Source organism: Phalacrocorax carbo, chromosome 9 (genome assembly GCF_963921805.1).
Source record: "Phalacrocorax carbo chromosome 9, bPhaCar2.1, whole genome shotgun sequence".
In the NCBI taxonomy this organism is placed as follows: Eukaryota; Metazoa; Chordata; class Aves; order Suliformes; family Phalacrocoracidae; genus Phalacrocorax; species Phalacrocorax carbo.
This window is the reverse complement of record NC_087521.1, coordinates 34,822,991-34,848,083: the sequence shown is the minus strand read 5'-3', so window position 1 is coordinate 34,848,083 and position 25,093 is coordinate 34,822,991. Positions and strand designations below refer to the sequence as shown.

Genomic DNA, 25,093 nt, shown 5'->3' with positions numbered 1-25,093 from the left:
GTGAAGAGAAACCGGCATTGTGAGCCCTTGTCCGGTGTCAGGCTGGCTTCGCTCTTCAAGACAGCTTCGCAGGAGGTTGGTTGGTTTGTCTACCAAGCGTCTGTCCTCCTCCTGGCCTTTGGATGAGAAGCGAGGAGATGGTACCTGATCCTTGCGATGCCCCAACTGGCTCTGGGCTCTTATTTCTGATGCTGAACCGTTTCCCTCATTTGTCAGTCCAAGCGCCGAGTGCTCCGACAGAACTTGTGGGATTTTCACTTTTGTTTTGCACCCATTGGCACCTCTGTCATCGATGTAGTCATCGCTCTGCGAGACCATGCCGGCTGCACCGCAGCTTGTGAAATCAGTGAAGCAAATTCATCTTTCCCAAGGTGTCCTGCACACCGGTGCTGGCCAAGCCGCACTGAGGAGCTCAAATGCTGTCGTACAGGTGGCGTAGGTTCCCTTGGCACCTGTGGGGCTTTTGCTAAGGTTTCCCAGCGTGTCGTCTTTGCTCTGAGTCAGTGAGATGCGCTCAATGTTGCAAAGCTCTGCACTAAATTAAAAGTCATGTTGCTAGGGAGTGTTGTGATAATACATGGTATTACGCTCCATAGCAAAAGAGTGCAACAGATACAGCCCAGAAAACAAATCCATAAAACCTCCCATCAGATGCATGGTATGAAAATCAAGTGTAGTTGAGCTTGGTAGTATTAAATATGTCATGGAAAAAGACTCCCGCTCCTTCTGAATTTCCTGAAAGTCTGCTTTGGGCTGAAAACTGTAGTGGCTGCAGCCAATTTAGAGAAGGAAAAATCCCCGCTCTTGTTGCTGTCTGCAGAAGCACGCTTAATGATCGTGCCATGCGATTCTCCAGTGCTAAAAATATATTGCTTCTGGGTTTTTACAAACAGCCTCCTAATAACTGGAGCTCTGGCAAGCTCATGAGGTAGAGGGGGAAAATAGTGTCAAAAATGTGAAAATCTTTTTTCGTTCTACTCCCTCTGCAGCAGCGTAGAGCTGGGTTTGTCTGTCCTTGCGGCTCTCGGCATGAATTAAGGGATGTTTTGTTGAGGGATCTCCCAGCTTCTTCTGCTTCTGACCAAAATAATGGGCATTTTGCTCCCTTTGGAGTTCACAGCTTGGATGGAGAGTGCTGAGCTCCCTCAGCAGCCCCGCTGCTGTATCTGCTGGGGTGGTTTCATCAGCCTGCTTGGGGTGACAGGATGTGAAGGTGTGATCAGGGGTTGTCTTTGAGGCTGACTTCAGTGCCAAAATTCCCTACTCTTGGTAACGCTATCCCTGCTGTGAGACCAAGAAGCGCAGTCCGAGGTTGAGATGCTCAGCCTGGGGATGTCCTTCCCAGTCATTTCTTCTCCACAAGGAAGGGACCAGTGCTACAAAATGGACACTTGATGGGGCTGCCATTTCTTTGGAGAGCTTGATGGAGAGGGGAGCTGCCAGTAATAAACAGCTGACCTTGCTCCCCAAGGAGAACTGCCTTTAAAAGGGCAACGAGTTGAGTAGGGTTCAGGTCTTATCCCCTAAAGGGTTTTTGTTTTGTTTTTTTTTTTTCCTTTGGTATTTTTCCCCAGAAGCTGCATGTCATATGGTCGCCTGCTCCTTAGCCTGGCTTCCCAAGAAGTGTTGCAAGAAATTGGTTTTCAAAAGTGAAGTGCATTCAGGATGCAGCAGCCAGCTCCCTGCTGCTCATCCACATCCACGTCACCTCCATGTCAGGCTATCTTTGAGGGGAGCCTGATCCGAGGGCTGGAACACCTCTCCTTTGAGGACAGGCTGAGAGAGTTGGGGTTGTTCAGCCTGGAGAAGAAAAGGCTCTGGGGACACTTATTTGTGGCCTTTCAGTACTTAAAGGGAGTTTAAAAGAAAGATGGGGACAAACTTTTTAGTAGGGCCTGTTGTGATAGGACAAGGGGTGATGGTTTTATACTAAAAGAGGGTAGATTCAGGCTAGATATAAGGCAAAAATTTTTTACAGTGAGTTCAGTGAAACCCTGGCCCAAGTTGCCCAGAGAGGTGGCCGATGCCCCATCCCTGGAAACATCCAAGGCCAGGCAGGACGGGGCTCTGAGCAACCTGATCTAGTTGAAGATGTCCCTGCTCATGGCAAGGGGTTGGACTAGATGGCCTCTGAAGGTCCCTTCCAACCCAAATTATTCTATGTTTCTACAGTTCTATGATTTGTTTCGGAGCACAGCCCAGCAGGGACACACCTTTTAAGAAGAAAATAAGGCCAACAATGGCCAACATGCTTCTTGCGACCCAGCTGTGCCGGCAAACCCTTTGATGCTGCCTTGGCAGTGGGTGTTGAAGAACTTGCCCGTAGCGTGCGGGGGGATGCTGGGGACAACTGAAAGAAGGTTGTGTTGTTTTGACAGGATTGGTTTCAGCAGCTAAATTTGCAGCTACATTTGACAAGTCAAAGGGATATTGCGTAGTTAATTTACATGGAGCTTTTTAATCTCGGTCATTAAAGATGCAGAAGATGCTCCTTCATGAAGTCCTCTGTGCTCCTGTCAGTGCTGAATCCTGCAATATAATCAGAAACACTTTGCTTTTGATGGCTGTATGGCTCTTCCCTTTGTTTTTCCAAGGAACCAGTTTCGCCTGCAGCAGGTACTTCCCAGCCACCTCCTTTTGCAGGATGTGCTGTGCCTATTGCTCCATTTTTATGGCATCTCTTCCCTGCATCCACACCGGTCTGTTTACCTTCCCTCCTGCTCGGAGCTTCTCTGCAGCAACCGCTCGGGTGGAAAAGAAACATTAGGAAAGCACTTAATGTATTTTTAGCCCCTTAGAATGTGATGTAGCTGCTGGAAACACGGAGGAGAGCCAGCACCATGTGAACCGACAGGTTGCAGCGCATCACTGGCAAATTTTCCGTCGAGCACTGGTGCTCCTTGGCACCGTCATGGAGCCAGGGTGCAAGGTGGGTCGTGTGCGTTGGAGAAGGGAGATCATGCACGTGCCTTGCGTGATACAAGGCGCAGATTGCCATCTATCTGTCCTCTCCTTATGGGTGCTGATGAGCAAAAGGCCCTTCTGTCCTTCAAAGAGGTCATCTGTGCTTAAATCTGCACAGAAGCTAACCAGCTAGGGAAAGGGGGAATTCAGTTATTGCCTTTTTATATCTCATTATAAACCGAAAATGCTGGAGTAGCGCTGAGCCACGCAACCACCTTGGACCTAGAGGTTCATAGCTGTTGGGGTGGATACTCCAGGAGGGAAAGTGCAGAGCCCTGATTGCCACGCATAGCAGGCCCTAAGCCCTCCTGGTGTCCAGGGCTTGTTTGCAGACCTGGCTGTTCCCAGCTCCTAGCCAAGGCTTGTGACAGGGAAAGAGCTTCACCACTGCTCCCCAGATCTCTCCCCAAGTCGGGCTGTTAGACCTGCATGGGAGGGAGCAAAAGCAAAAAGCCAGCTGTGAGGTTTTCTTGCCTTTTCCTCTGTGAAATCCTGTTATCCACCAGGACAAGCAGTTTTGGGGAGCTGGGAAGAATCGGTCCCCGGTTTGCAGAGCTGGCCTCTCCCAGCCGCTGCAGCGCGGAGACGCGGGAGGTGCCAGGAAGCCGCGGGTGCCAGATCCAGCAAGCACAATGCTCTTTGGCACGGCTCCCGTTGCCTTCAGACGTATAGGATTAGGTCCTCCCGCTCCACGCTGTCAGCTCTAGCGCAGGCATAAATTCAAACCCGTTTGAACGTAGCAGGGGCAGGTTGGCTGGGTTTACACACCACGCTGCAGCCTCCCGGCTGTAGACACACTTAGAAACATCACTGGTGTCTTCTTGCCTGTGTTAGCCGTGGTTTTGCATCGATCTTGGTGAGACGACGAGTAGGATTCAGGTTCACTGGCATTTCAGTGCCGGCTTGCATCTCTGACTTGTGCAATTGGCAGGTCTGCAATAACCTTTATCGTTGAGATACTTTTATTTAGCGTCGCTTGCAATTATGAAAAGGCACATGCTGAAATTCTTATTATCTGGCCTCTCGCAGGGGGAGAAGGCTGCCAGGTTTAACGGCGAGGGTATTGATGTGCTCTGGATGGGCTACAGAGAGGGTTTCCAAGAAGGTTCTCACTTTATTTTCTTTAATGTTGGTCTTTTGAGTGAGGCTAATTTAGGAAGAGAATGAAGTAAATTCACCCAAAGAAAGTATTGTGAATGGGTCAGCGTGCAGGTACTAATTACTGCAAATAATAATTGAAATCCCTTTGTCTGGAAACATGCTAAAGTTCACCTTCAGGCAAGTTGCTGCGGCCAGAGCCAGTGCAGGTTCATCTCCACAGCAGTGTTGGAGAGATTTGTGTGATTGGTGGTGGGGAGTTGGACCATCTCGCAAACCAGTTAATCCAGTTGCAGGAAGGCTGAGACTGGCAGCAGCTTGCCCTTGGTCAATGTACTGGGTGCAAATTCAGGCTTGTGGTTTAAATATCTTCATTTTTTTGGTCTTCTGCTTTAACTTTGCTGCAAACCACCCCGTGTGAGTGGGGTATGGTCTCTCTACCCAACTCATGCTTTTCACCGAGCCAAATAAGACCTGATTCGCTTGGGTGCTGGAAGTCAGAGCCAGCAGAAGTGTTGCCATGGCCTCAGGATTAATGAGCACGGGGCCATGACCTCTTAGAGACAGGACATTTAGTTTCTGCTAAGCTTACCAGAAACAAAAGTAGAAGATGACTTGAATGCTGAGTCCCGACTACCTTCACTTGAGAAAATGCAGGACATCAGGGAGCTCTCTGAATTAAAGAAAAGACCAATTAACTGAATTAAAGAAATTAAAGACCAGAATTTATCCTAAAGCTAGGTAAACTCAACTGGAAATGAAGGCCGACTGAGGTGTGAGGGACACACTGGAACAAATACCCAGTAGGCATAGGGTTGGGGTTTGTCTCTTGGTAGCCCTTCACTGAGAGATGACATTTTGGCTGAACAGAGGTTGCTGCGCTGTGTTCATATGCAGGGCGGTGTTAGGTACCGGTACTGACTCTGGTGATGACCTTGGTTGCTGCAGATTTTGGTGATTCTGATGAGCGCAGCATCTTGCAGGCATGTATGGAGGAGCTGGCGGGTAGCAATGTGCTGCTGGGTCTTTACGCAGCAGGAGTCCAGACACTGATTTTTCTGCCTCTGCTGAAAAAGTGGGTGCCTCCACGTAGCTCTGCCCATTGCCCAGAGCCGGTGCCACATCAGTAATCCAGGAAACAGCGAACAATGGGAACCTCGTCTAGGAGCTGCTGAGGAAGGCCTCCTGCAAAACCTTCCTGCAAACCCAGAAATAGCCATTGCTTGCATCGGGGCCGCTGATTTCAGGCTCGCTTGAAGCAGTTGCAAGCTGCCTGAGAACAGACTGGTTTTCTGTTTTGCTGTTGGCCATCCAAGACGTGAAAACCTCGGTGTTGTCCATCCCTAGGAGGGCCTGGTCCAGGAGGACCCAGTTCCTCCCTCCTATCCCTAATGCTGCAGCATGCCACTTAGCAAGATCAGGGATCCCAGCCTAAATTTTTGGTACAAACTCCTGTTTTTTCTCCCCAAGAACATCTGAGTGTCGGTCCATTCAGCCCTGCTGTGAAGGCAGTCTGTTTGGTGGGTGCCCTCCAGATGTGTACATCTAACTCTTACATGCTGGACAAATTATCTATATGGGCTTTTGAGAAATTTTAATGGGAAATGTTGTTAAACTGAAAACAAGGGTATAATACAACAGTAATTTCAGAGCAATTTATTGACAACTTAAATGCACTGATTACCATTGTGGAGCGATGGTACCAAGCCTGCTATTTGAACATACTCTTTGTCACTCGGAAAATGCTTGGGCAGTTTTTAAAACACTTTCAGTCTTTAATTGTTGTCCTTGTTACTCATGATAAGCTGTTGTCTAGCTCATAAATTACACATCTTTCATCTCGTCCACTTCGTCAAGACCCCAGTCAACATATTTGTCTACTTCACTTGTGAAATGTGATAAGTTGTTTATGCCAACAGGAGGATAACCCAGTTTCTGCTGTCAAAATGAAAAGGTTTATCTTGGCTGGAGCTGATTGGTTTTGGGGGTCTTTTTAAGCACTTGAGATGTATCCTGCATTGCCGTTGTTCCCTGGAGGCATCTCATCTGGTGAGACACACGCATTCGTGTGCCTGTGCTGACAGCTTCTCTCGGCCATTCCTCCAGAGCAGGTCGGTGTTTGCGAGGTGGGGGTCAGAAGTCTGTTGGTAAAAAACAAAAATAGAAGAACAACACAGGCAATTAGGTACTTCAGTGTTTCTAGATGCAGGCACCAGTGTGCCGTCTGAGTTGGGTCTTGCAGGTGTCTGCAGGGACTGTGTGCATCCCTGCCTTTGTCCATCCAGGCTGGCTTTACGTTCGGAAAACTGCAGCTGTTCCCAGTACATCATTAACAGCTTCAGGAGCTCCATGTGCCTTGCTGGCGGCTGAAATAACCCAGTCATCTATCAGGAGGCAGGTTCAAAGTAAAGGCAAGAAGGTCCTTCATGCTGTGCGGCGTTAGAGGTGGATCCATCGCCGGCAGACATGAAGGCAATTAACAGTTTGCAAGGATCCAGAAGTGATTAAGCAGATTTCTGACAGAGAAATCCGATGAGCGCTTATTAAATCGACAAACATCACCGCTTTCTCAAGCCATAAAGCCCCTGTTTCAGGGATAGCATTGGACCTATTCATAGCACAGCACAGGTTTCAGCCTTGGAAGCAGGACCTGGCTATATTTGGTGCTATATTTATTTGCAGGCATCCTGCACAAGCATCAGCTGTGCTGTATGGCAGCAAAATTGTATTGGGTAGGTAATCTTAAGTTAGAAGGTAATTTCACATCCCACCTTCATTCAGCTTCTCACCCAAGAAAGAGAGTCCTGTAATGAAAATTGGGATGTTCGGCCAGCAGCTCCCATCCCTTCCCAGTACAGGGGTCGCAGGGCTGGGATGGGAGCTGACTCCTTATGGAGCCTTTATTTTAGCTCATCTCCAAAAGGAGAGGTCAGTGCAATGACAGCAACAGGCAGGATGGATTTTCTGGGGAGTTTCAAAACAGCAAGGTAGAGTTTCTAACTCTGGGGCTTTCTCTATGCTCAGATTTGCCTGCTGCAAATATCAATAGTCTTGCCATCCCTTAGAGAAGCAAAAGCCTTGTGACAGAAAGCATCAGGCATCTTTGAAGCAGCACCCAGGGGGACTAATGAAGCTGTAATGTGATTAGTGCCTGCAACATCACTGCAGGTAGCGTGTTGGGACCCTGGGATGTGGGAACCCAAAACAGGGACCCACCCTAACTGCAGCTGACCCGGGGGGGGCTTGTGCTGGCAATGAAGGGTGAGACACCCCAGGTGTCAGGCAGTGCGTGGCAGCAGGTAGGGACCTTAAGCAGGGGCTCCTGTGTTTGGGTAGAGGGTGGAGAGGGAGTTTGGGGGGTCACCGGGCCCTCTCCCCCTGCCCAGAGGCAGCTCCAGCTTTCCTCCTCCCATGGCACCCTTTCCAGATCCCTCTATTTTCTGGCAGATAGGATTAAGCCTGACCTTCAGCCTCATCTCGGAGGGAGCCAAACCTCTTTCAGATCTAATTATTTTCCATTTTTGTTTAATTGTGCACATCCTGCTGCTGGCTGAGAAGGAAAGTGGCTCCTGCCCGGGCTGGGGCAGGGAAGGGTGCCCGGCCCGTCACCAGCCGCGGGCTTTCGGATCAACGCTCCATCTGTTGGGGTTGTGATTTCAAACACCCAAATCTCTTGGAGGTCCGAGGCAGGTTTCCCAAGAAGTGATATGGCACCATCCTGTGTTTCTCCAGTGGTGATCTTCACGCTTAGTCCCCCCTGCCATGTGAGGAAGATGAGTCCAGCCACCTGCCTCCCCCATCCTCATCCTCCTCCCCTGCACCCAGTTTGCACTGGGCTCTGCTTTTTCTGCATGTATTTTGCTACCTGGTTCTTATGTACAAGTGGCACCGACTTCTTTTAGCAGTGCGTTGCATGCCTTTTTTTAATGATCTTTTGATTTCTCAGTTTTATCTGAGCTGCTGCAAAATCCTGCAGACTCTTCCTGCAGGCGGTGCCGGGATGGGGTTTGGCTGCGCCAGCCTGAAAGCACTGCCGAATCGCCCCAACGCCAGTGATAAAATGTGGTGGTGATAAGGGAATAGGTGGCATGCCTCTGCAGGAGGAGGGGAGAAAATAAGACGGGTTTTCAACCCTCCGGGCAGCTGACTGAGAGGCAGGGAGAAAGAGGGGACAGAGAAATTGGGTTAAGCACGACAGGAAGCTTTGCTTGCAGCAGTTCCATCTGCATACGGAAAATACGGAGATGCTCTGGTGAACCATGAGTCCTGCCATGCTTGTGTATTTTTTAAAAATTCACTTAGGTTGAGCGTTGCTTTTCCAAATCCCATTTTTTAGCACCAAAACAACCTTGCAGCATCTCCACGGGCACAGGAGCGCACCCAGAGTACCAAAATTTGCTTCTGCTGCAAATGAAGTGGTTCCTTCTCCACCAAAGCTGTGCCACACCGTTTCCCGTGCACCTCTCGGCACAGCGGCACGAGATGGCTCAGGCACGCCGGCGGCTGGGTCGGGAAGCAGCTCTGGAGGAGGGGTGGGTCTGTGGAGAAGTAAATACCACTGCAGAAAGTTCCAGTGAGAGCCGTTGGTGTTTCCAGCAAGCCATCTAGTGGCTTCCTATTAAAATGGTTGCACGCCTTGAAACTGGGAAGGCGAAGCTGGAGGGTTGAGTGCTGCTCACCACGGCAGTTGTGTTGGCGAACCGACGTGCAAGGTTTGGTCTTAATTGGGAAAAGACCCCACTGTAATAGCCCTCTTCTGTGTCATGGGGTAGTGGGGTGATGGAAAGGTTGGATTAACTGCTGGACAGCAGCATGGTTCTTCCCAAGAGCAAACCAGGTGGGTGATCCTACAGATGGACATCCAGGTCTTCATTTCACTGGTGTGTGTGGGTTTGGTCACCCTAGCTCAAAACCACGTGAAGGATATAGGGATAATCAATTATTTGGAGCATCTTCCTCTACAGTATGGATAGGAGACAGCAGACAGGGAGGGACAATGTAAAGTTGGGGCGGGGGGGCGTTTAATAACATGAGAACTTTGGGGGATCTCACTTGGTGATGTTTTGGGCAGTGGGTTTAAAGCAAACAGAAGGAAGTCGTTTTTCACCAGATGGTTCAGTTGTGGCACCTTAGGCACAGCCTCCTACAGCGACTGAAAGTTTGAAGGCTTCATAGAGGGGGTTGGTAAATGCTGGAGGAGAGACTGACCTGGGGCTGGGAAGCGTCTGTCGGGTGGTCTGGGTAGATCCTGAGCTATCCTTGGCTGGTGTTTGTGTGAGCTGTTCAGAAAAACCTCCAGTGATGGAGTTTTCACAAGGTCTGTAGGCAATCTCTGCCTGTGCATCACTAGCCCTACCTGCAGGAGATAGTTTCTTCATGTCTGACCTCAGTCATCTTTGCTGCAATTCAAACCTATTACAACAATACAACAATCCCCAGGAGACGTGGAGAGCAGCTTGTCCACGTCAGTCTTCACCTCTTAGACAGATGACAGGCTGGCTGGTGCAGTTTTTATGTGCAACATGGCATTTTGACTGATGTTCAGCCTGTGATGCTTCCTGACCCCAGGCTCTTCCCCGCCTGCTACTGCACAGCGATTTGTTCCCACCTGCATGCAGATGTTTGCACCTACTTAATGCAGCTGGTTTTTTTCTGACTTTTCTCCGGGTCTCAACATTGTTTGACTTCTAATCCAGTCTTCTGGATTTCTAGCGTGATATCTGCATGTTGAACACATTTGTCACATCACCCATGTCACCGATGGCATACTGGGTAGTGTCATGACTGGAACAAGTCTCCTTGCTCAGCACATCCTCCCAGTCTGATGGTGAATCACCAGTAACAACTCCCTCCATATGGTTTTCTGATGAGTTGCATGCCCACATTAGAGTCGTTTCGCCTGAGAGTGTTTCTCTGGTATGCTGCTGAGGAAGCCATGTGTGGCAGCACCTAATGAATATCAAGATATACGGCGCTGACTGCTTCTCCAGCTATTCACAGGCCAGTTACTCTGTCGCAGAAGGAAATTAAATTGTTCTTGACAAATCGGTGTCGGCAGTCACTTATCATCTTGTTATCTTCTAAGTGCTTACAAATAGGTTGTTTCATTATTTGTTCCATCAGTTTTCCAGGAGTTCGAGTTAAGTGACCAGTTTGTAATTCCCTGACTTTTCCTTTTGCATATTTTTAAAGCTAAACCCTATGTTTGCTTTTATTCTGGTCTTTTTAAACCTCTCCTATCTGCCGTGAGCTAACAGAGGAACAAAAGCTCTGCGGCTGCTTCATCTGAGCCCTTCCCTCAATACCTTTGGGGCAGCTTATCGTGCCGGGCTGGCGGGTGGGCCCACACCCTGGTTTGGTTATTGCCCTCCTGCTGGGATGCTTCTTCCCTTCGCCCTCTGTGGCTCTTGCCTGTGTTAGCCCATTTGAATCTTGACCTTTTCCATTTTCCAACCAGTGCTTTTAAAAGGTTATGTTTATCCATGTAGAGGTTTTGTGTAGTATTTTGTGTAATCTGCAACGATATGGAAGATTTGGGCCAAGTTATGACTTTGGTTAGTTAACATTAGGAGAAAAACAGTGGAGCTATGTGGCTGTAGAGGCGGGTGTAATTTGGCTTTTTCCATCACTTTCAGGAGTGTCTGATAACTCTTGGTGTCCAATCTGGCACACCTTGCCTGTCACCTTGGTTTTGGAGGGCAATGACCTCCCCTGGGAGATGCTCATACAGTGGCATCATGCGTGCAGGCATCCCTTTGGTGTGACGTATTTACCCTGCCAGTGTCTATTTCTTTACCACCTCTGTTTGCCAATTTCTCAATTCTCTTCTTTTTATTTTTTTTCTATTCCTTCAACAGGAATCATTAACCAATGGCAACAGGAATCCAAGGATAAAGTGATTTCCCTATTGTTAACCCACCTGCCTTTACTGAAGCCCGGAAACATCGAGGCAAAAGTCGAATACATGAAACTCTTGCCTAAAATCTTGGCCCACTCAATCGAACACAACCAACACATCGAGGAGAGCAGGCAGCTGCTGTCCTACGCCTTGATACACCCTGCCACCTCCTTAGAGGACAGGAGCGCCCTGGCCATGTGGCTCAACCACCTGGAGGACCGCACATCGGGTGGCTTCGGCAGCCAGAGCAGAGGTCGGTCGGATTCGGTGGACTACGGGCAGACGCACTACTATCACCAAAGACAAAACTCTGACGACAAGCTCAACGGATGGCAAAACTCTCGAGACTCGGGCATAAGCGTCAGCGCTCCCAGCTGGCAGGACAAAAACCTGGCGTGCGAGAATGGCCATCTGCCCCTCTACTCCTCCTCCTCCGTCCCCACAACCATCAACACCATTGGCACTAGCACAAGCACCAGTAAGTACCCACGGGAAGTTCTGGGAATGGCCACCCACGGCCGCCCTTCACAGCATGGTCCCCCCATTCCACTAGAAAATATTGCTTTGCCGTGGTTGGCAGAGGGGCTGGGTTCATCTGGGCCATAGAAAACTCCTTTTTTTTTTTTTCTCCTTTCCCCTACCTGCTTTTTTATTTCCTGCCTGCCTTTTTTTGTTCGTTTTTTTTTCCTCTACTCCTGTGGGATTTTGAAGATCTGTCAGCTGGAGAGGAGGGAAAAACAGCCAAGCTGTGAGAGCAAAAAATGTGCATTATCGAAGGGACCCCCTTTTATTTCATATATTAGCTCCATGTAGATTTGCAATTCACATTTCAAGAGTTCCTAAAGCAAGTGGGGAGCTGATGCTTCATGTCCAAAAGTGAGCTGGGGGACTTGAGGCCCAAAAGTGACCTCGGGACTTACTGGGAGGAAATGGGATTGGGCCCCTGAAGCACAGGCATTGTCTTTGGAAGCAGGGCTGGGATCCATGGTCTTCAGGGCATATCTGGAAATGTTCCCGTGTATCTGCAGTGCATAGAGGTGTGAAGCTGGTGGTGATCAGGGGGTTTAGATGCAGAGTCCTCAGTGTTCTCCAGGAGAGCTGGGTAGCTCTTTCCCCGTGGAGGCCCTGCCAGGCTTTGGTGGGAGTGCTGGCTGATGCAGAGCCCAGCCCAAGGCTTGGACACTTGGGGACGCTTCAGAGCACCATGGCTGGAGATACATCACTGGTTTTGCATGAAGCTGTAGTGCAGCTATAACTGTTTTGTAAAGCAGCCATTGATGCCTGCAAGCCATCCATGGGAGAGGAGAAGCGAAGCATCTTCTCAGCAAGGTTCAAGAGCTGCGCTGCCCACCTGCTCCCTCTGTGGAGGGCTGTCATGCCTGCCTTGCTGTCACCTCGGGTGATTGCCACCATCTCACCTGCTTTGGGTCATCCAGGAGGTCTCTCTCCAAGATGCTTGGCATCTCCCTAGATGCAAGGGATGCAGCGAGTGCTTCAGGAAGAAGAGGCTTCTTGTGGCGAGGGCGCTGGCTTCTTGATCAGTGTGCGGAAACCCACAATTAAATAGCTGAAAGCTCTAAAATGGTCACTTAAGGCTTCTGGGGTTTTCCCTCTTCTGTAATCGGTGCGTTTTTAAAGTGGTGTTTCAAATCAATGATGATCAGAGACACAGCTCTGGGTTTATTGCTGTAGCACCCTGGTCCCTGCCTCTCCAGTGTGTATCCTTGCAGGCAGCGCCGCCTGCTCTGCCACATGGGGATTTAGCAGAAGGAGCTCAGCTTCTCCACCGACTCTGAACATCATGCCCATCCCGTCCCCCATCTTTGAAGCCCTGCTCCTGCTGCCATGGGATTGTGTGAGGTTCAGCTTCTCTGAGAGCTGGGTCCAGGCGCTGCGGAGGAGAGCTGTTTCAGGGTGACCAAGCTGCATGGGAAAGGCTTAACAAGGAGGCAGGGGGAGAAGGATCATGACGGTATTTGCAATTGGTCAGTTAAACCTCTCCAGAGATTATTTTCAGGGGGGATTCTTCCTTGTGGTTTTTGCATACCTGGCAGTTTGCAGGCTTTGCATGCTGGGGAGGCAGTGGGAAGAGATGGCTTCAGAAGGGATCTGGTTCCTCGCTTCGAGAGCTGGAAGCAGGGAGGTCTGATGGGTGCAGCAGGTTAATCATTGACAGTGGCTGGAGCTCCACAAGATGCTTTAGATCTTGAAGGCCGCTTTTCAAAGATCCCTTTGTTTTTCTTTTTGTGCACAGGTTTATCTCGTAGCAGAAGTAACAACCCACCTCTTGCCCAACAGGGTCCCCAAGTATTAGCAGAAAGTGCCGAAACCCAGGCAACAGCTGAATTACTCAGCAGCGCCCGAGCTGCCACACTGCTGAGGTTTTTCCTAAATTCTCTAGAATTAGGTGTGTACAGCACTGGAACAGGAGCGTTTGTGGGTCTGTCAGCAGGGGCTGTCCAGCCCTACGCTTTACCCTGGTCTTTTGCTGGAAGTCTGTGTCCCTCCTCCATCTCTGCCACTCGCTTTGCCACAGCATCCCCTGCCATAAGTCCCGGCCCGGCAGCCCTTGCCCGATCTGGTCATTCCCAGCATCCAGCAGTAGCTGCTTCTCATGGCACCGGGGCAGCTCGCTCCCACTGTCTTGCTCTGAGCTGCAAGATTTATGGAAGCCATATTCAGGAAACCTTTTCCCCAAGTGTCGCACCAGGGTCAACGCGTATTTCTAAGACTGAGTAGCTTTGCAGGGGTATCCAAACACATCTTCAGCCCAGCCTACCCCTAAATGTTAAGCTGTTGTAACTCCGGCTGATGTATTTTCGTGGCAGGATATTCAGACAACCTGCGGGTTGAGCTGGAGACGACCTAACCACGCTTCGTGTGTTAGTTCATAAGCTTCCTTAATGCAGTATTTGCTCGGACACGAGCACAGTAAGTCCACAGACAGATGCTAAAAAATAAACATGGCTGTCAGCCTTTGTCCCAGCCCCTTGAGTCGATCAATACGTCCATTAATCTTTTCTTCCAAAGCAAAACCCTCAAACCGTTACTGTTTGTTTAGGTTTTAGTGTTATTATTTTTAAATCCTCCCTCTTACTTGGAGGTGTTTATCTGGGCAGGGGTTTAATCCAGCAACACCCTGCAGGGCACAGCCTTCTCTGACCTGTCCCTGCAAAGGCACTGCCTGTTCCTGATGCTGAAATGGGGCAAAGTGTTTCCCAGAGGAGTAACATGGTGATCTTGCCCGAGGTATTTTCGTCTGGTTTTGTGGCATAATTAGGTGTAATGCTATTACGGTGTTGGGTTTAAATATGGGTAAGTGAAGCTCATGTGACAGTTCGCTTAGTGCTGTCCTTGTCTTCAACTTGACCTAGACCCAGGCTTTAAGACTTGGTTCAGGCTAGGTTCATCTCCAGCTCTCTCTTAACGGTGCTGGCTGGTGTTAGCCAAGGTTTGAGGAGATGTTGCTGGGGTTCTCCAGCCTTTGCAGGGCAAGTCTGGAGCACTCTGAAGGCATCACTCTGGATTTGCCACAGTAATGGTGATCCAGGAGCAGGACCAACTTAAGTGATGGGTTTGGGTCTGGAGCAGTCTGAGGGTATGCACTCACTCCAAGCGATGGAAGTTCATGCCCATCCACTTCATCACCATAATGGCCTTTCTCAGCCCATCCCACAGAGCTTGACTTGCAACTCTAAACTAAGCTTTAGAGTGCCAGGAGTAAAGGTAGCCTCGGCATGGGCTTGGGAGCACAGATGGGCAGGAGGCTAAAGCTGCTCCAGGCGTGGTGGGACAGGGTAAAGCCCAGAACCCCAGCTCTGCAGGCGAGTCAGGCAGCAGTTGCAAAATGCCCGGTTGCACAACACCTTTGCAGTGGAGATGGTGCTTGGAAACTCTAAAATGACAGAAAAAAGTGGCTGGCTTTCAAAGCTGCAGACTGAGAGCTTCTTGTGGGGGGGGCCCATCTCCTTCCTGTGTAATTGGTTCCACCTGAGCATGATCTGATGGCATATGGGTTTCCATTGCCAAATGGAAGTACAGCATAGCTTAACCCTGTGTTTTCTGCCTGCTCAGAAGGAAATATGTACAGAGGAGAAGGAGGGTCTGCTGTTAAAGATGCTTGTCGAGCAGCAAGAAGGTGGGGTGCAGGTCACTGGTCTGATATGGACCGTAAGGTCTGCAAGCAAGGAAAGAGAAAGAAAACCAAAGTTTGGCAGGAGTGATAGCAACTCCAGTTGGCAATAGCAAGCTTGTTGAACCACAGCTAAAGAGGTAAGGATTTGGTTCCTGGCTCTGACGTGCATCTGCTGGAAGAGTGTCTTGGTCCTCTGCTCCCAGTGTTACAAGTATTACTTCTTTTATCAATGTGTGGTTAGATTTTCCTGTGCTCTCACCTGTGGTGTAGTGCCAGGGCACTTAAACTCCCCTTGGAGATCAGGTTCCTAGCAGCAAGTCTCTGGTCTCTGCACAGGGGCAGAAGGTCTTGGTTTTACTGCAGGAGCAACAGTAACTTGCCCCAAACATGTGAATTAAGAGACAGATGTTGCAGGCTCTTTCTGGCAGAGGATCGAGGACCTGCTTATGCCAGTACCTGCCCAGAAAAAGAGGCAGCTCAGTGCCACGTACAGGCAGCATTTCAGCCAGGGTGAGTGTCTCCAGTTGTCATGCTGCCTGGGGAACAGGAGCTCTGCCCAGCCTCTGCATGGGCTGTAGTGCTGCCGTAAAGCAATGGCACATCGGTCCCCTGGTGGGGGATGGCCCCGGAGAAGGCAGGCAGCACCTGGTCTTACTGGAGCCTTGTGTCTAGGAGTATTGTCTCCTGCCTGTCCTTCCAAAAAGAGGAGGAGGTCCCTGGACTGGTAATGGTGGTATCTGAGTGTGTGGCCGTTGGTGCCCTGCAGTCCTGTCCCTGGTGCATGCGCCCTGGGTCGCTTGGAGTGGCACCGATGCCTGGAGGTATGGTGTGGGTGGCACCAGGGTGTGCATCACACATCAGTGATGGATAAATGCAGTCAGAGACCTTGCTATGGAATACCCTGCAGAGCAGAAATCCCAGGCGTTGGGACTGTGTTCATACAGGAGAGGTGTTGCAAACTCTTTGGTATTTCAGTGTTGCTGTGCTGCCTGGGTTCCCCTGTGAGTGAACGGAGAGGTCCTTGGACCAGCAAAGCTCTTTGCCAGCCTGCAGCCACCCTTCCGCTTCTGCACAAATGGGAGAGGTGCTGAGTGCGCAGGCCTGCTACACCCTTCCCATGGGAGTCTCTGCCAGAAAACTGATGTTGTTTGTCTACGAGGAGAAACAGGAGAGCAAGCAGTGCAATGCAGGTGAAATACTCACCTGTATAACCACCTTGTCCTGAAAAAGAAAAATCTCTTATCTTGTCCTAGAGCTGAAGAGAAGGAATAAATCAGTGTACTTCCTTGCATGCACGCCAGTCCAGATTCACGGCTCTCCCCCTGCACCTGCCAGCTCTTCAGAAATGTTTATGTTTCAGGGTCATGCTCAGGTGGCACCAGCCACCTGAGATCAAACACTGCACCACAAGAAATGTAGAAATACTGGTGGCAGCAGGGCACGCTGCAGAAGTAAGGACCATCCCATGGACTCTTATGTGAAGATCCCACCAGGGGCTGCTGGCTCTGGGGCAAGCCCAGTGCCAGCTTGTGGAGACCCTGCCATCCTGGGAAGGGCTTTCTGTTGTGTTTCTCTTTCTCAGAAGAGACTCAGTCCCAACTACTGCCCTACAGGCAGGTCGGCAGCTACTAAACAGTACGTCAGTATGTGTGTGCATGACATGGCTTGCTGGGTTTTGCCTACATTTGCCCCAGTTACAGACTCCCCAGTGAGAGAGCAGATGAACAAGACAAGGTGGAGCTCTTCCCCAGGTCATAAGGGAATTGAGGTGGAAGAAACGACGCCAAAAAAGCACTTGTCATGAACGGAGTGTGGGTTTCCTGACTCTTCCTCCCCTACACTGCTGTGCAACAGCTCACTTCCTACCACCAGAGACAACCCTGCCGTTGTACCCAGTATCCAAACTGAGCTTGGTAATGGGATAACGGCATGTTTTAACCCGCAGGACCACCCTGATTTTTGTTGGGTTGATAGGCAGCTTGCAAGTACAACGATCTCCTCTGTGTAGATTTACAATGACACCTGAAGAGGATTGTGTGTCCTCAGCATGTTTGACTTATGCAGGGCGACACGTTTTCTCCTGTGCAAAGTTAGCAAAATATGCTGTTTTGCTTGGTCAAAAATAAAGAGTGGAAAAGTCTTACTAAGGTTATGACAGTGAAGCAAACAAATGTACTCTTCTTGCCAGGGGGGATTAGCTTCGTACTCGGGAATTGCCTTCAGAATCTTGTTCCTCAGTTGGCCATGCTGTGTACTGAGACTTGGCACCTTGGCACTCATCCTGCCAGGTGGGGACACCTCTAATCTTTACTTTCTTTCTCTTTTACTGATGGACTGAGAAAAGCTCGTTGACCTATACTACACTTGAGGTTTTCAGTGGTGGTAGATTGGGGCATTTGTTGTCTTGCTCATGCCCTCTAGTGTTGCATGTAACCATTGGAGGACATTTCTAGGAGTCACCCACTTTGCCAGGGTCCCACGGCTACAAGGTCTTGCTAATTCTGGAGCTTAAAAACAGAGTTGCTTTCTCAAATCCATGCAGAATCAGTACAAATGCAACAGCAAACGGGACTGAGAGCGAGGACAACAGAATCATTTAGGTTGGAAAAGACCTTTAAGATCATTAAGTCCAACTGTAATCTTCTACTCCAGCTCAGAACAGCAGATACAGATTTCCTGGCCCCTATATATATTCAAAGCACTTGGTCCCTGGGAGAGTCCACAGCTCTGCAGACCACCACTCAGCAAGCAAGGAGATGAACAGTGCCCTGCCCTCAGCCTGGAAGCCATCAAATTTTGGAGATGGTAGCGGTGGTGGTGGACAAGATCTATGGCCTTTTGGGGTGTCAGCAATGCTGTGGAAGATCTACTGCTTTTGAGTGGTCACTGCAGAGCTGTGTTTTATAGCCAGCGTCCCTTCCTGCTGTTGAGGCTGCTCCATTTGCCATGTCCCTCAGCCTCTGGTTAGCAGGCAGGTGTCCAAAATCAAAACCGAGCAAGCTGTGCCCATTCTCTGTGAGCTGATCAGCTGGCCAGGATGTTTTTAGTTGATGGGCCAGCTACATGTGCTCATTCCATCGTCATCCCAGCTCCCACGCTGCCCAGATCTGGACTCCAAGCAGGGCAGCCAGGTGAGCCGTCCCACCCTGGGACCACGGCAGCCCTGAGGTGGTCTTTGGCTGGTCGGGTGCAGGGAGGGAGACTGTTCCCCCTGGGTCGGTGGGATCTGGGCATGCAGCAGCAACATACAGGCTGGGAAAATGGGTCTAAGTGGAAGAGGTCAGGGCAGCCCTGTCATACAGTCCAAGTAACAAGTGATAGTATGAGGAGAAGGCCTCAAGTTGCACCAGGGGACGTTTAGATTGGGTATTAGGAAAAGTTTCTTCACCAAAAGGGTTGTCAAGCACTGGAACAGGCTGCCCAGGGAAGTGGTTGAGTCTGCATCTCTGGAGGTATTTAAAAGATGTAGACGTGGTGCTTAGGGACGCGGTTTGGTGGTGGACTTGGCAGCGTTAGGTTTACAGTTGGACTCAATCTTAAAGGTCTTTTCCAACCTAAATGATTCTATGCTCTCTGCTGTGCACTTGCTCACAAGGGCTCAAGGTGAAGATGCATGAAGACACTTTGGGCAGAAACTGGTCTGGCCCTGCCTTCTGGTCTGTCACCTTTCACCATCCGTGTTGCTGTGTGTAGTGTTTCCTGACCCAGTGTATTGAAGCATGTTGATGGACTCTTGTACTTGAGCAATGGTCAGAACCTGTCCTACCCTTGAGACTTCAGTTTGGCTGTGCCAGCACTTCCTGTTCCTCCTTTGAGCCTGTTTTGGCATGTTCCCTTCACCTCTTTGCTCCCGGAGGATCTCTCTTCTCTCTGTATCTTTGGCCAAAAAGGCGGGTTGCTGACAAAGAGCAACATGGTGCTGAGGTCCCACCTGCAATGTGTCTCCATGGGTGTCTTAGACTGTCATCAAAGCTAATCAGCCTAAGTGTTGTCTTCCCAAAGACCGTGTTCTGCACTGGAAGGAAAAAAACCAGGATGGCGTGTGGATTTACATGGTGACACAGAGTAACCCACTGACCATTGACGAACACTTGGGTTTGGACATTGGCCAGTGTCTGGACTGGTGGCTCTCCTGTTTCCATTCAGCTGGGACTTGCTCTTCGCAGTTAGCATCGCTCGTAGGGGATGCACAGCCACGCAGCCTTCGGGGCAGAAGTTTCTTACCTGCAATGGATGGCTTTGGGGGGATGCGCTTGGCTCTGGGGGGATGTGGATAGCTTTGGGGGGATGTGGTTGGCTCTGGGGGGATGTGGATGGCTTGGGGGGGATGCGCTTGGCTCTGGGGGGATGCAGTTAGCAAAGCAGAGTTGATGTTATCCCAGGCATCAGGCAGCACAGAGATGGGGTCCTCCTTGCTGTGCCCACTCTGCTCTCATGCAGGAGCAGGTGACGACACGTGCATCCTACAGTGGGCAACGCGTTTGGGCTGTGCGCGGATCCTGCTGTAGGCAGGGTGTCGAGCAAGTGATGGATACCTGCTTGCCAAGCAGAGGGAATAGGCAGGGAAGCGAATGTGTTTCCCATGAGCGTGCCGCAGCGAGTGGGCTTTCACGTGGGCAGCAGGCTGGATCTTGCGGTCTTGCCTCTGCTCAGCCCCTCATCAGTCACGGTGCTCGGAGGCAGAGATGTCACCAAAAGGTCCTATTGTGGTCCCAAAGGGAAGGAGAGGAGGGGACCTCGAGGCTGGGCTCAGCAGTGACTTCCACCAGGTGATATCATGGGTGGTACATAAGCATGCGTGGATGTCACTGGTTGCTTTTGGCTGCTGGTAGGTACAGACCCATGCAGGTGCTCCTAAAAGAGCCCTTGCAACACCAAATGATGCTGCTAGGCGCTTAAATAATTCACATAATCTGGCCTGCCATAGCCATAGCAAACAGCCCCGTTGTTAGGGAAGCAGTGAAGGGGTTGGTGGTTGGTCTGGGTGGCCCGTGAAGAGGAGGGGGAGCACTGGGCCATCCCTCCCTGAAGAGGGCATGTTACACATGCATCCTCTGGGACTGCTCCATTGGTTCCTCCAAACCTGGTATATGCAAGGTTTGATCCTTGCATGTACCTACACATCTCCTTACAAGGCACCACTCCCAAATTGACATACACTACGCACAGAGCGATGGCTCCGCAGCTTTCTGGCTGGAATCAGGCCACCTAATTTGGGAACCTCTATTCCAGCAGCACCCAGGGACGCTCCCACCCTCACAGCTTGTGACATCCCGGTGCAATCACCGACCGTAAGCACTCAGGGCAGGGACTGCGTGCCCTGGTTTTGCACGGCTGTGAGCACGTTGCTTGTCCATTGGCCATGGAGGGTAGGACACCATCCTCGACCTGCAAGTCGGGGTGGAAGGACCTTGAGGTTTGCAACTCCACTGCCTCCAATTTCTGTACAGCAACCTGTGTGTCTTAGGGAGGGGTGTTAAGAAGCATCAACGATGGTTTTGTGTGTTATCCTATGGTTCTTGGGATGACTGTTACCAATGAATCATGCTTCTGACCTGGAAGCGGTGCAGAAACCGTCTGCAGTTTGCATCACCACCAGAGCCGCTGTCGGTGTGTGGCCAGGGGGCACTGACTGGGAGCCCAGTACCCAGGGGTGCTCCTCAGTGCCTCCACTATTAACTTCTGTCCCTAAAGTGCCTGATGACTCTGTCTCCAGCTGCCTCCAGCTAGGGATCGCTCTCACCAACTCACCCCTGGGCTCCTAGTTGCCAACAGGCACTTTTGGGGTACCCAGCAGGCAGTCACAGAAGGGGAGGAAAGGTCCCTGCTGGCAGAGTCGTGTGAACCCCCACCCAAACCCCTTTTTCCTCCTCCACAACAGCCTCCCGACACCACCTTTCCCCAGCCTTCCCTCACAACACCATAAAAATCAGTTTTGTGATTTTTTTCCTAAGCATCTTCATGGGGCAAGAAGCCCCTAGAGAGAATCGCCTCTCTGTTGCTCATCCTTTGAAACCATGTGACTCTAGGCTCTGGCAAGTAAAGGAATGGAGACAGATGAGCTCTCCTTCTCCCCACCATCGAAGAGCAGCTGCAGAGAAATGGCAGGAGGGCAGCGGGGAGGGAAGGGAGTGCTGGGGTTTGGATTCATCTAAAGCGACTCCAGTCTCCCTCTCGACTGCGGCGTTGCACGGGGACTTGCTCTGTTCTCCTGACTCAGTAACATGCTGCTATTTAATTAACTTTTGACTTCTGGTTTAAAGGAGCAGTGCACAAAATAGTTATTTACTTCATTTGGAAATTCTTTTAATTGTTGCCATAATTATAGCTTCCTCCTCTTTTTTTTTTTTTTAATATTTTTCTTAGCAGGGGGAAGGGAGGGAGGAACGGAGAGAGGGGGAATATTTGTCGCTCTCCTTGTGGTTATCACATCCTTCAAATTACTAAAAGAGGCTGGGATAATAGGTCTGGTGATTATATATAGGCACCATCTGCTCTGTGGCTGCTTCCTATCAAAGTGCAGTTAGGAGAGTGCAAGAAGGATATTTTCTCTCCAGCTATATTAAGACTCTGTTTCCATCTCAGCACCAAAGCAAAGCTCTCTGCATGCAAATGGATCAAATGTGCTGTAATCAATGGCTCAGTTTTGGCAGCCTTGAAGCTGAATTTTTTTTTTTTTAATTTTATTTTCCCCTCAAGTTTGCTGTTCCCATTCGTTATGCAATTTTATTCAAGGCTGGTTGCTCTGCATTTGATGTTTTCTTGTAACCGTAGTCCCCCCCCATTTGCTGAGCAATGTAGTCTCGTGTTAGCCGGCACAGAGATCTGTGTCATAACTCAAATGCAAGGCAATATCTGAGCAATCGGGAATGTTTTGGAGGATGACGAGGGCAGATTTTTAGGATGCATATGCTGTCGGTATGTAGAGGAGGTGGAGAGCTGAGCTGAGTTGATTTGGAGCAATAATGGGAGAGAATGAATACATGTTTTAAGATAGCAGCCGTGGCTATCGCAGTGCTGCTGGGGACTGTTGGGGAGCATTGCAGAGCTCGGTGTTTGGGGCAATACGGGGAGTCATGAGGTGCCCCTGCTGGGCACTATCTTTTGCATCTTCTCATGTGGGGAACTGGATACTGCATTTGCCCCTCCAAGACCCAACAGCTTTTCTTCTCTCCTGGAGCTGGTAATATTATATGCTCTTGGAAGAAGATGGAGGAGAAGGAATAAGACATCGCCAGCCCTTACAGAGGTTGCTCAGGACGGGGCATGTGAGCCCCCGAGAGCTGGAGGCCAGAGGAAGCCGATAAGGCTGAAATGCAGAGGAATTTGTCTTGTGAAATCTGGGCCATGGTGCCTACAGGAGAGGAGGACTAAATGGCTTTCTTGAATGAGTGAAAGTGGGTAAAAAGAGATAAGGGAGGAGAAAATCCCAAATAACTCAGTGAGGACGGAAAAGGCTACAGTACTGTAGCAAAGTCCTGTTTCTTTCTGGGTGAAATTTCCCTGATGACGGTGGGGTGATGACTGTGGGATGTACATCATGTAAGACACACTTTGTCCTCCTGTATTTTGTCACTCCTAAAGGCACGCTGTCTCCCTGCACTCACTCCACAGACTCTTCAGGGATTATTGGATCCCAGTTTCCTGGGGCAATTCCAGAGGTTTTGCATTCACCTCTTCCACTCAACTGGCTTAAGACACTTCTTACTCCCAGTTTCCACGGGTTGCATATTGCTTGGTAAAGGATGTACGTCTTCCAGCTTGGCCTCTTGAAATGATGGCAACTGATTGAGGGGTGTTTCCATCTGAAGCGTAACATGTGGTAGGAGCCGGTGCTGCTGGCAGTCTCAGCAGGCAGCTGCTTCTCAGACCAGGGATCTTATTAGCAGCTGGTGGAGGCAGTGGGGAGCGCTGGCTGCTGCTTGGGCAGAGCGGGTGCTCTCGGACATCTCTTCTGGGTGGAAAAGGACCATAGGAAGGGGAGTTTCTGCATCCCAGCGCCATTTATCTGGCTTGATCTGTGAGCAGGGGAGGAATTTCCCCCAAGAGCCCGTAGCAAAAAAATCAGTGAATTCTGGGATAATTCTGGAGGCTTGGTTCAGCGCAGTAGTGTTGTTGTTAATGGACCGGGATTCCCCAGGGGCGAACGCTGCTTTTTCTGTGGTTTGTGCATAAATGTATGAGAGAAACCACATTTATTGGCCTGGAGATCAGGGCATTGCGTTTACCCAGAGAGCAGCATGGTTTAGGGCAGCACCTTCTTGCAACATGCCTCTGATCCTCCATCGCCAGCACCGCCTCCCGAGCAGACGCCGTTTTGTGCGTCCTTTTGTCTGTGAGTTAAGTTGCGATCGGGATTCACACCTCGTCTGTCTTACTCCCACCTCGCCAGATGCTCTGGTGGGGAGCCCCACGCAAGGACCTCAAAAGCAGCTCCTGAGCTCATGGTCCTTGGCTAGACAGGCTGGGCTTCCTTCCAGAAACGCATCCCATCGGATTGCTGAAGCCACCAAGAGCTGCATTTACACGTCTTTAGGTACAGCCCCGCTCCTGCTGCCGCACAAATGAGTAAATAACAACAGCAGCAATTCCTGCCGGAGCCAAACAGCGGGTCCACAGGTGCTCGTGCCACACAGGGGCTCACAAAACCCTCTGCGGTCAGCAGAGACGTCCCCTTCCCCAGCTGAGCCTGGATGAGGCCTCGCATGCGCTGCTTGGAGAGATCAGCAACAAACGGGTTATTGTTTCTCTGTCCAGTTTCTTGAACAGGAAACTGCGTTTAAAAACGTCATTTTTTTAAAAAAAAGTTTGCTTTATAGGCTTTTCTGCAGTCTATGCTTCTTCCTAATTTCTCTGCTTGAGACAACACTCTGCTTATATCTTTTTTTTTCCTAATACACACAAATACCCGGGGGCTGGTTGCATTTAGGACCCTTGGTTTCAACCCCTCCATGGCTTATATCAGTGCCTGATTCAGAAGCAAGGACATGGCTTATCCGGCACCGTACGAACACAGTTAAAGTCACAGCCACAAAACCCAGGGAGAAAAAAAAAAGGCACAAAGAAAAGCCTCCAAGGGTTAGGGGATGTTGAGCCGAAAAATGTTCCATCAGGTTCTGCTTCGGCCACGCTGGAGCTGCCTGCGGCGGCGTGGAGAGCGGGTGAATGAGGTGCCCAGGAAGGAGGCTGGGTGCCAGCTGGGCAGCGTGACCCACCGGCGGCTGTTTCCAAGGGTCCTCGGCACAAAAACGCTGGAAAAGCCGCGAGCGTTGCTCTGCCAGCGCGGGGAAGCCTTCCTGGAGGGGATGGTGCTTCGTGACCGGGGTAGCAAGGGGGGGAGGCAGAGCAGAGGACCGAGGTGAACTTGGTGGTTTCTTTGCGAGGAGGACTGCAGGAGCTGCTCAGTATTCCCCCTCCGTGGGGGTGCTTCTGGCTTGTACAAGAGACCATGTGGCCTCGGTGGATTAAAAACATCCCCGCTTCCTACAGCAAATTGGGGTCAAGCTGCTGCTCCAGGTGCCCGCAGGCTAGAAGAGGAATTGTACATGATAAGACACTGCCTAAGGATGCACCATAGCCAGCTTTGCAGCCAAGAAGTGCCATTTTTAGACTAAAAGCAAACAAAAAAAACATTTCCCAAAGAGTTCAGCATGCACCTTGCAGCGCTTTTTCCTTTCTTCAGCTATGGAAAGGATATTATTCTCAGTCGTAATGTGCTGTATGGACTGTGCACTGGTGTAAAGGGTTGTGAGGTTGTTGTAAAGGTCCTCTGGGTATCAGGGACCCAGTGGGGACTGTGCAGCGGTGGAGGGCACACTGGGACCAGAGGCAGTCTGAAGGCACCTCTGTACCCAGCAATGGGTCTGGCTCTTGGTGGAAATGCTCGCATCAGCCCCATGTGCATCTTGTCAAGAACTTTTGCAGCACTTTAAGCCAGGTTTAGTGAAGGGTGCGCTGCGGCAGCGGGAAAGCAAGTGCCTTGTTGGCCGTCGTACGCT

General features: G+C 50.3%; 1 protein-coding gene across 4 annotated transcripts in view; it reads left to right on the top strand.

Moving 5' to 3' along the window:
* Positions 1-25,093, top strand: part of SAMD4A (sterile alpha motif domain containing 4A) — a 108,317-nt gene that overhangs the window by 52,943 nt on the left and 30,281 nt on the right. For all 4 annotated transcript variants that reach the window (XM_064461106.1, XM_064461104.1, XM_064461105.1 and 1 more), the window contains exon 3: positions 10,920-11,438. In XM_064461106.1, the coding sequence (XP_064317176.1) occupies positions 10,920-11,438 (519 nt within the window). The remainder of the gene's footprint in view (positions 1-10,919; positions 11,439-25,093) is intronic.